The following is an 11,160-nucleotide window of genomic DNA, read 5'->3' as shown; positions in this document are numbered from 1 at the left end:
TGATTCACGCGCATGGATTGCATGAATTTAAGGATCGGTATTTGTGGTACATGAATGTGCGACACAATATATGAAGGCCATACACGAACGTATAGAGGGCCGGATTTGCCAAAATCCGGCCGTAGATGCTGTTACAGGTGTGATTGACTGATGCGTAGCTCCGGTGGTATTCTTCTTGGTTTCCACCTAGTTTTTCTTTCAGGGTGCTTGCCCACTTGTGTCTTCTCTTGTCCGCCTGTACTTATTTTTTTTCCCTCTGATAAATTGAATTTGATAGATCAACTACCAATATTCGAAGGAAAAAAAAAGGCTGTGCCCACATGCATTTCCCTGAATCAGTATAAAATGGGTTACTTCCTTAAAGCAACTCCAACGGGCCGATCCAAATGGACAGCGTTTTTGTCCGTTTGGGTCGGCCGTCCGCCCGCCGTCCGTCCTTTTTTAGTTTTGAGTCGGCAGTGCGCCCAACGGGCCGACCCATTTTCATGACCGCGCGCGTTTAATATCGTGCCGTCGCCCTAATTTTGACGCTCCAACACGCGGGAAAGGGTCGCGTGCGCTGGTTTTGGCGCTCCAGCGCGCGGGAAAGGTTCGTGTGCGCGCCGCGGCCGGCGCTCGCTATAAAAGAAGGCGCTCCCTCCACACTCTGTCGGCCGCCCACTCTCGCCGCTTCTGCGCCACCATGTCGATCCGCCGCCTACGCGCTTCGGATTTTCGCGGAGTCCGCGAGCGCCGTTCCGGCGCCTTCTCCGGAACTATCGTCGACGAGCGCCAGTTTTATAAGCAATTGAGATCGGAGAGGGACGCGAGGAGGAGGGAGCGAGCCGCCTATCGGGAGGACAATCGTTCGCGGAAGCAGGTAGCTCAATTGAAACTGAAGCTACAAGAAACGTCGGGTTAGGACTTTGAAGACGAGCAGCTTGCTGACGCCTACCTTCAAACGTCGGAGGAGGACATTACCGAGTCGGAGTCAGAAAGCGACGAGTAGTGATCTTTTTCTTTTATCTCTGTATACTAGAACTATCTATGTATCCATTTTAATCTGAAAAAATTGCCGGCGGCATCGGCGATGTAGCAGGCGGGGCGAGTGCGTGAATTCAATGTGCCACCAACCAGCGGGCCCGGTGAGAAAAGAGGGCAAGCGCGCGCGTCCGTCTTGTGTCCGCGCCGACGCAAATCAGTCTAAAAAATGGGCCAGAAATGAGTCGGCAGGCGGACGAAAGCGGATGCGCGTCCGTTTGGGTCGGCGCGTTAGGCCGGCTTTTTTGTCCGCGCCGACCCAAACGGACGGCCGCGGATGAAATGGTTCGCCCCATTGAAGTTACTCTTACACCTGATTCATATTAATTGCCGCTGATTTTGTACAACTTGCGAAAATTAATATGGACGGATGGAGTACGGTAGTTTGGACGTGATTGACGCCTAACTTTTTTAATTACCGGTGAAGAACTATACAGGGCACTCGACACTGAACAGTCGATGGAGGACGAAATTACTATTCTGACCATTTGATCGAACTTTGTCACAAAATAAACTTGACGTAAAAGTATTTTATGATCTAATCATTTTAGTAACGTCATAGCCCGCGGCGTTTTTGTGCAACATAAAAACGCCAAAGTAGCTAGCGTGTCTGACCAAAGAAGAAACGTTGAGGTAGCTAGCGTTGCGGACCAGGCAAGAAACGCCGAAGGCGCTGGCGTTGCAGCCCATTATGGAAACGTCAATGACCATGACATTGCTGCCCTTTTTGATCATAATTAATTAGCCTTATTAATTAGGTTGTTCATCCATGTTGCACATGCACATGAAAACGGGCAGCAACGCCATGGTTCTTTTGCGTTTCTATGATGGCCAGAAACACTAGCTACCTCGACGTTTCTTCTTTGATCAGAAACTAGGTACCTCGGCGTTTTTTTTTAACAGAAATGCCGCGGGCTATGGCGTTGTTAAAAGGGTCAGATCATGAAATACTTTTATGTCAAGTTTATTTTATGACAAAGTTCGTTCAAAGTGTTAGAATACTTTCACGTCGCGCTTGGCCCGCTCGCTCCAGGCGTACGTACGTACGGTGGCCGGACACCCCGCAGACGATAGCCAGGCGTCGCAAGACCGATCGTCTTCTATCGCGGCCGTGCGACGACACGTCGTCGTGACCACGACCGACGCCCGCTCGCTCGATCGCAGTTATTTCGGGCCATCCATCCACCCCTGCCGCGGTGACGACAGACACGAGGAGAGGAGAGGAGAGAAGGGAAGCGATGCGGGGCACGTCGTCGGCTCGAAAAGCTCACCGGCCCCGTCACGTGCGCGCCCGCAGCGCACACCTCGTGCCGCCCCCGTAAATAAACTCGCTCGCGGCGACGAGCTCTGCAGCAACTATTTGGACGGACGGAAGGACCGTTGGTCGGCTCCCGTTCGTCAACACACTGATAAGCTCGCGCCGAAGAAGAGGGGCGACGGCGGTCTCGAGCTCTCCACCCCCAGCGGCGGCGGCTACCGAGGTCAACACTGGCACCATCGCTTGGACTAGAAAGGTCTGCTCGTTCTCGGGAATCGTGCTTGATCCAGGGGAAAGGGGGATTTCCTTTTTATTACAGTACTGTATTTGATTCGTCTTCTTGGAACGGGTGTCCGGGGTGGGTTCCTGCTCTGCTCTGTTCTTGGCTCTGAGACTGGCAGGGGTCGGGGGTCAATGCGGCGGCAGGGGGTTCGGTCTTCTCCCCTGTTTCTTGGACGATCGCCGCCTTCTCTTCTGCGCCCGGCGGTCGGGCATTGCCCAAGATTTCCGCCCGGGTTCCCCGCGGATTCATCGCAGGCCCGCGATTTGCGGCTCCTGTCGATTTTCTTTTTCTCCAAGTCAGAGCTGCACCCACTCTTCTTCTTCTTCTTCTTCTTCTTCTTCTTCTTGATTGATTGCGAACGGTGAGGCGCTCCATGATCGCTGCTGCCGCTGTGATCTTTGTGCCGTGAGAGCCAGGAAACACCTGGATTGTTTTTTCGTGGAATCTGAACTCTCTGATCTCGCTCCAGCACAATACTAGTTCTTCAGGGGATTTTGTTCCTTGTCCGTATCTCCATTAAAAACAGTATCTGCTCTTTGTCCTCACTGCTGTCTTCCTCTGACCATGTCTTGGTCGCTGCAGGGCTGCAAACACCATAGCTCATCTGATCCACAAGGAAGTGCAGCAGTACATCAGTAGAGATCCATCGCGCAGATGGGTTCCTTCACAGGTAATTCGCCTCCCCAACTTCCCCATTTTAAAATTCTGTTTTTCAGACTGCACATATACCTGAATAATTGTTGCTACCTTGTTGACCATCAACAACTAGCACTCTAGTACACGGCTAAGTAATTTTGCAGATTCGGCGGTTGCCAAAACTGAAATCTCGTCTCACTCGGGTGCTCTGTAACTGTGCTCCAGGTTCTTCTTGGGTGATGAGCTTGTGTGGGAGCCCAATATGCTCCCACCAAGATGTGGCCTCATGTACGTTCAAGGAGATATTCGACGCCTCCACCTGCATGAATCATCTAGCGGCGACCGGCATCGTCGCGCTGCTCCTGTTCGCGCTCGCGCTCCAGCTGTTTGTGAAAATTCCAAAGAGGAGAGCATCGGCGCGGCAGCTCGTCACGCTCAGCTCACCGCTGCACTCGTCTGCTGTGGTGTTCAGTGGCACCCTGGGTTTGGTTTATCTTGGGCTTGGACTGTGGATGCTGGGGAGTGGCTTCAGTCAGGATGATTCTGCTTATCTTCCACACTGGTGGCTTGTGACAGTATGTCAGGGGTTGAATTTGATCCTCACCAGCTTCGCTTTCAGCATCAGGCCTCGGTTTCTTGGGGCTGCATTTGTTCAATTTTGGCCGGTCTTGCTGACCGTCTATGCGGCATTCATCTGTTCTTCTTCGGTCGTTGATATTGTTGCAGAGAAGGCGCTGACTGTGAAGGCCTGTTTAGATATTTTGTCCCTACCAGGTGCAGTTCTCATGCTTATTTACGGCATTCGGCACAGCCATCATGAAGAGGGTCACGGAGGAAGTGGCAATGGTTTATACAAGCCCCTGAACACGGAGGCAGACAGTGAGGTAGCTGATTCTGACAGTCAGGTAACCCCCTTTGCTAAAGCTGGTTTTTTCAGCCGGATGTCGTTTTGGTGGTTGAATCCTCTGATGAAGATGGGCTATGAGAAGCCACTTGAGGACAATGACATGCCGCTTTTAGGCGCCACAGATCGAGCACAGAACCAGTACTTGATGTTCATGGAGAAGCTGAACCGCGAAAAGCAGTCGCCATCGCACGCCACACCATCATTCTTCTGGACCATTGTTTCTTGTCACAAGCGTGCCATCTTGGTCTCGGGTTTCTGTGCTTTGCTCAAGGTTCTCACCTTATCTACTGGCCCAATGCTTCTCAAGGCATTCATCAATGTATCGCTTGGGAAAGGGTCCTTTAAATATGAAGGCTTTGTGCTTGCTGCGGTAATGTTCGTCTGCAAATTCTGTGAATCGTTGTCACAGAGACAGTGGTATTTTCGCACTCGGAGATTAGGATTGCAGGTGAGGTCATTCCTGTCGGCAGCTATTTATAAGAAACAGCAGAAGCTATCAAATGCAGCAAAAATGAAGCACTCTTCTGGAGAAATCATGAACTATGTGACTGTCGATGCCTACCGGATTGGGGAATTCCCGTACTGGTTCCATCAAACATGGACAACAAGTGTTCAACTTTGCATTGCTCTGGCAATTCTATACAATGCGGTCGGCGCTGCAATGCTTTCATCATTAGTTGTAATCATCATCACAGTGCTTTGCAATGCGCCATTGGCCAAACTGCAACACAAATACCAGAGTAAGCTTATGGAAGCACAAGATGTGAGATTGAAGGCCATGACCGAGTCACTAGTTCATATGAAGGTCTTGAAACTTTATGCATGGGAAGCTCACTTCAAGAAGGTCATTGAGGGGTTGAGAGAGGTTGAGTACAAGTGGTTGACAGCATTCCAGCTTAGGAGGGCATACAACAGTTTCCTGTTCTGGTCATCACCTGTTCTGGTTTCGGCAGCGACCTTTCTAACATGCTATCTTCTGAAAATTCCTCTTGATGCTAGCAATGTCTTCACCTTCGTGGCAACTCTACGTCTCGTGCAAGACCCAATCAGGCAAATACCAGATGTTATTGGCGTCGTGATCCAAGCTAAGGTCGCGTTCACTCGGATATTGAAGTTCCTTGATGCTCCTGAGCTAAACGGGCAAGCTAGAAAGAAATACTATTTTGGCATTGATTACCCTATAGCGATGAATTCGTGCAGTTTCTCATGGGACGAGAATCCATTAAAACCAACTCTGAAGAATATAAATCTGGCAGTCAAAGTTGGAGAAAAAGTTGCCATTTGTGGAGAGGTAGGATCAGGAAAGTCCACGCTTTTGGCTGCTGTACTCGGAGAGGTCCCCAAGACTGAAGGCACGGTATGTTTTTACTAACTTCATCTTTTAATGAAACTAGCTAGCATTCATGCATTGCTACAGAAGTTAACTGCTCTGCATTACTAAGAATTTTATTTTTATTGCATGATCTGTTTAAACTCTTGGGTCGTCGTAGTTTCTAGTTTTTGCAACTAAAAAATAATCTCAAAATATACACTAAAAATATCCCAAAATGTACAATTAATCATAATACATCTGTGTACTATATAGAATGTATCGTAATCGTGGCAATTAATTTCTTGACAACTTAAGAGCTAATCTCTTAGGGTTAACGAAGATAGTTGCCATATTCAGAATGTAGACATTTAGACATGTTTAAAAGAAACATAGCCTGCTGACAACAGCATCATATTCAGTTTGCAAAGTCGTTATGAAAGTTGGCGCTGGACAGAGTACGCAGTTTACTCTGCGCGGTCATGCTACAAGGCGACCTTCCATGGCTCTGTGAGCTGCAGCTCCTGGAAGTTCACATGGAAGTCCTGAGCGCCCAGGAAGGTGAAATTCTTCTTCTAGCTGGCCGTCATGAACTGTTGCTGGACTGCGCAACACCTTTTTCGCCCCTTTTCCTTTCCTTGCTCTGTTTCTTGTTCTGTTCCTGCCTTGCTTGGGCATGTAAATAACATTGTTCATGCCTTTTCAATACAATGAGATGCAAAGCTTTTGCACTTCCTTAAAAAGGACAATATTTGGAAACATGATGTTATTTTTTTCATACAGATTAATATCAAACTCTTAAACTTTGCATAAACATTTCAGATCCAAGTCTGTGGGAAAATGGCATATATTTCTCAGAATGCATGGATCCAAACAGGAACCGTGCAAGACAATATTCTCTTTGGATCGCCGATGGACAGGGAAAGGTATCACAACACACTCGTGAGGTGCTCGTTGGTCAAGGACCTAGAAATGTTGCCATATGGAGATTGTACTCAAATTGGGGAGAGAGGAGTAAACCTTAGTGGTGGTCAGAAGCAGCGCGTCCAGCTTGCTCGTGCACTATACCAAAATGCAGATATCTATCTTCTTGATGATCCTTTCAGTGCTGTTGATGCTCATACAGCCACAAGTCTCTTCAATGTAAGGATCATATCAGCATATGCAGATCGTATTACTATTTGACCATGAACTGTTTTACGAAGCTCTTTGTAACAGGAATATGTCATGAGCGCGCTATCGGACAAGACTGTTCTCTTGGTGACGCACCAAGTGGATTTTCTACCCGTATTTGACTCCATTTTGGTACCTCTCTTCACTTCGGAAAATTCACCATATGATGATATTTGTCTCTGACTTATATTGATCTGTAATTAGCTTTTTTTATATGTTGATGTCATCTAAAACTAATGATGATTTTTGGCAGTTAATGTCAGATGGAGAGGTTATTCGGTCTGCACCTTATCAAGATTTATTGGCAGATTGTGAAGAATTTAAAGACCTTGTAAATGCCCATAAAGACACTATTGGTGTTTCCAATGTTAATAACAATATACCCACTCGAAGATCTAAGGAAGTATCAGTAAAGGAGACAGATGGTATTCATACAGAATCTGTGAAGCCATCACCGGCAGATCAGCTGATCAAGAAAGAGGAAAGAGAAACAGGGGATGCAGGTGTTAAGCCTTATATGCTTTACCTGTGCCAGAACAAAGGCCTCCTGTATTTCTCTTTTTGTATTATTTCTCACATAATTTTCGTAGCTGGGCAAATATCACAGAATTCATGGATGGCTGCTAATGTCCAAAATCCTCATGTTAGTACGCTGAAGTTAATTTCTGTGTACATTATTATCGGAGTTTGCACAGTGTTCTTCTTGTTATCAAGATCTTTGGCAGTCGTTGTTCTTGGGATCCAGACATCACGATCCTTATTTTCCCAGCTACTCAATTCATTATTCCGTGCACCGATGTCCTTTTTTGATTCTACTCCTCTTGGAAGGGTTCTTAGCCGGGTAAAAATTCTTAAACCAATGGCAAATACAACAAGTTTCAGTTACGTTTTATACCCAGAGAATGTTCTCATGATAGATTAACTCGCTCCCTTTTTCTTCTAATGCAGGTCTCTTCAGATTTGAGTATCGTTGACCTTGATGTTCCATTCGCCTTCGTATTTAGCCTTGGTGCCAGCTTAAACGCATATAGCAATCTAGGGGTACTGGCTGTTGTTACATGGCAAGTTCTGTTTGTATCTGTGCCAATGATAGTTTTGGCAATTAGGCTGCAGGTAATTGGTATGACTTTGTTTCTTTATTGCTAAGCATCATGTCTATGATTATTTGATTTCATTCAGCAATCCAATTGATGTTCTCTGCTGCTGTTTTTGTCCTGTCAGTAGTCTAGGGTGTCTCATTAACTGAAAACTATCATGGTTGGTCATGCAGAGGTACTACCTAGCCTCGGCCAAGGAATTGATGCGGATCAATGGTACCACCAAGTCTGCTCTAGCGAATCACTTAGGTGAATCGATTGCAGGGGCTATAACCATAAGGGCCTTTGAGGAAGAAGATCGTTTCTTTGCTAAAAATTTGGACCTTGTTGACAAGAATGCCAGCCCATATTTCTATAATTTTGCATCAACTGAATGGTTGATTCAACGTCTGGAGATAATGAGCGCCGCAGTTCTTTCTTTTTCTGCCTTTGTCATGGCCCTTCTTCCTCAAGGAACTTTTAGTCCTGGTAAGCAATTATATGAACGTCACGTTACTTCAAATACCCGGACAAAGTTTAGTAGTCACCTTTTGTTAGTAGAACATACTTGATACTCCATCCAGTTGTAAATAGATAACGTTTTAGAGAGGACATGGGTCTCCAATGACATATCTGTAGAAACTAGAAGAGAGTTATATTGCGAAAATAATATCGATGAAAAATCTGATGTTAGTATTTTGACCTTGCTAGTCCAGATTTTTTTATAATATAGTAATCAAAGTTATAAATGTTTGACTAAATCCTTTCTAGGATGTCCTGATTAGAGAATTAAGATATTAATGTTATTATTGCATGAAAATTATATTTGCTGCACTTTACCTGGCAGAATATGGTGAATATAAAACACATTAACATTCTCAAGCTACCACTTGTTCTGATGATTCTATGGATAGGTTTGTATCTTCTATGGAAATCATGTTTTAGTCCTAATGCTTATGTGCCGGAGCAACTAAATAAATTATCTGATATTATATACAGTTTATGAATATCACATTACAAACAGTAGAATTAATTCCTTTTTCGTACTTGGACAGGTTTTGTGGGAATGGCATTGTCCTATGGTCTTTCCCTAAATATGTCATTTGTTTTCTCTATTCAAAACCAATGCAACCTGGCAAATCAAATAATCTCAGTGGAACGGGTGAACCAGTACATGGACATACAAAGTGAAGCAGCAGAAGTCGTTGAGGAAAATCGACCATCACCAGATTGGCCCCAGGATGGTAATGTGGAGCTTAGAGATTTGAAGGTAATCAGATATATTTACATGTCCACCTTACACGGTAAAATCCTATTAACACTTCTAACAAATTTATGCGATTGATTTTCATCTGACAGATAAGGTATAGGAAAGATGCTCCCCTTGTACTACATGGAATCACTTGCAGGTTTGAAGCTGGAAATAAGATTGGTATAGTTGGTCGAACGGGAAGTGGCAAGACAACATTAATTGGTGCATTGTTTCGTCTTGTTGAACCCGCCGAAGGGAAAATAATTATAGACTCTGTGGACATCAGTACAATAGGCTTACATGACCTGCGTTCGCGTTTGGGCATCATTCCGCAAGATCCAACACTTTTTCAGGGTACAGTAAGATACAATCTAGATCCTCTTGGGCAATTCTCAGATCAACAAATATGGGAGGTAAGATGTACACAGATATAAATGTTGCCTTTTCTTGTCTTACCTAATGATTAGACAACTTTTCACTGACTGAAGAAATAGGCACCCAAATTTTAGTTGGGGAGAACTCAAACATGGGTGATGGCCTGGTAGGAGTGTAAAGCCACACCACTTGAAACTGAGCTTAGGCTTAGAGCCCCCGTCTCTCAGTTTCTGGCATATGTACATTTCAAAGGGAATCACTAGCTAAAGTGGTTACTCTATTTGTTATTATGCTGCAGGTTCTTGACAAATGTCAACTTCTTGAAGCTGTCCAGGAGAAGGAACAAGGATTGGATTCACATGGTAGGAAACTTCACTTCTATCTATAGTTTCTTTTCTGGAGTTCATTTTTGATACTAATAACTTGGGCAAACAGAAACTCTGCTCTAATCATCTCAGAAATTGAAATAGCTGTGACAATACATGTGCCACTAAATATGTCAAACTGTTATTAGTCCTAGGCGTATTCTTCAGCAATAGAGGAGGGTGTGGTCCCAAGTACTTCGAACCCACCAATAGACTTATCTCCAACCACGAATCGGATTCTTAATGGCTCTCATCTTTTTGCTAGCATGATGTTTGGAACTATCTCATTCATGATACTGATCAAGATCTTATCTTAATAGTTGTGGAAGACGGGTCAAACTGGAGTATGGGTCAAAGGCAGCTCTTTTGTCTGGGACGTGCACTTTTGAGAAGATGCCGCATCTTAGTTCTGGATGAAGCGACAGCCTCTATTGACAATGCAACAGATGCTGTCCTTCAGAAAACGATCCGGACAGAATTCAAATATTGCACCGTTATTACAGTTGCACACCGTATACCGACAGTTATGGACTGCGATATGGTACTTGCAATGAGCGACGGTATGTTTCTCTTACCGGCAACTTATAAGGAATATAGTGATCTTCTTATAAGACTGGTTGTCTTATTGACCTGAATCAATCAATATGGAATATTTGAATTATACTTGAAACCTTTTTTTTTTTGCGAGAAAATTATACTTGAAACCAAATGTATTGTGATCTTTCCCATACTAATGAGCTATACATGAACACTTCCAGGGAGAGTAGTGGAGTATGACAAACCTACAAAGCTCATGGAAACTGAAGGATCTCTCTTCCACAAACTGGTCAATGAGTACTGGTCATACACATCGAACGGAAATATTTAGAAGAGACTGTCAATTTTGATTGCTTACTTGCTGCAGCTTTCAAAGAAATAAAAGATAAATCAGCTTCTACAAAAATAGCGCCACGACTGAAGATACACAGTAATCTATGCTACCTCAGAGGAATTCATCTGTTTGGAATGAAGAAAGACAGTACTATCTGTCTGTTATTGTCTGGAAATTCTTTTACCAGAAATTCTGTGCAATACACGGTGGGCTGCCTCTGCCCTTCAGTATTGGTGAAGCTGAACAGAGTAAACCCCTGAAGATATAGTAGAAGGCTGAACAGAGCAAACTTCCGCATACGATGCGATTTCAGCATGTGTGTTTGCTGACAGTGTTATGGTCGAGCCTTCAGTTCCGCGTCATTTACAGTAGCTTGGTAAGTTTATGCTTAGTGCATTGACTTTATAAATGAGATTTCAGACTATGCAATGTCAATAGATGCGATTGGTTCCCATTGTCGACGTATTTCTCCAGTGGAAAGCAGCTTGCATTTGTCGTATTGCAATGTATATACAAAGTGTTTGTATTTGCTCACATGGATTGGGTTGTTGGTGCATATGTTCACGGAATGAATCACTCTGGCTGGATGCACCATGTCTAAATATTTTTGTTGGACGTAAATGCTCTGTTTCCGC

The 11,160-nt window shown here is 44.7% G+C and overlaps 1 protein-coding gene across 2 annotated transcripts; it reads left to right on the top strand.

Moving 5' to 3' along the window:
• The first annotated feature begins 2,201 nt into the window (after positions 1-2,201).
• On the top strand, positions 2,202-11,146 carry LOC125525170 (ABC transporter C family member 10-like). Of its 2 annotated transcripts, none has more exons than XM_048690186.1 (13): positions 2,202-2,501; positions 3,144-3,231; positions 3,423-5,461; positions 6,236-6,556; positions 6,632-6,718; positions 6,840-7,427; positions 7,535-7,699; positions 7,857-8,151; positions 8,718-8,932; positions 9,022-9,327; positions 9,588-9,651; positions 9,975-10,214; positions 10,413-11,146. In XM_048690186.1, exons 2-13 carry the CDS (start codon positions 3,216-3,218, stop codon positions 10,520-10,522), a joined length of 4,446 nt encoding a protein of 1,481 aa, XP_048546143.1. In that variant the 5' UTR covers positions 2,202-2,501; positions 3,144-3,215; the 3' UTR covers positions 10,523-11,146. The 2 variants fall into 2 exon arrangements, with proteins under 2 accessions (XP_048546143.1, XP_048546142.1); XM_048690185.1 differs by having other exon boundaries at positions 2,202-2,534.
• Positions 11,147-11,160: the final 14 nt, after the last annotated feature.

This window comes from Triticum urartu, chromosome 7, assembly GCF_003073215.2.
Source record: "Triticum urartu cultivar G1812 chromosome 7, Tu2.1, whole genome shotgun sequence".
Lineage (NCBI taxonomy): Eukaryota > Viridiplantae > Streptophyta > Magnoliopsida > Poales > Poaceae > Triticum > Triticum urartu.
This window is presented reverse-complemented; position numbering and strand designations above follow the sequence as displayed.

Bases quoted from the DNA above. Each gene is read 5' to 3' on its own strand.
- LOC125525170 (XM_048690186.1), top strand. The intron at 8,933-9,021 runs GTAATCAGATAT...TTCATCTGACAG, and splicing joins TGGAGCTTAGAGATTTGAAG to ATAAGGTATAGGAAAGATGC. The intron at 9,652-9,974 runs GTAGGAAACTTC...TTATCTTAATAG, and splicing joins ACAAGGATTGGATTCACATG to TTGTGGAAGACGGGTCAAAC.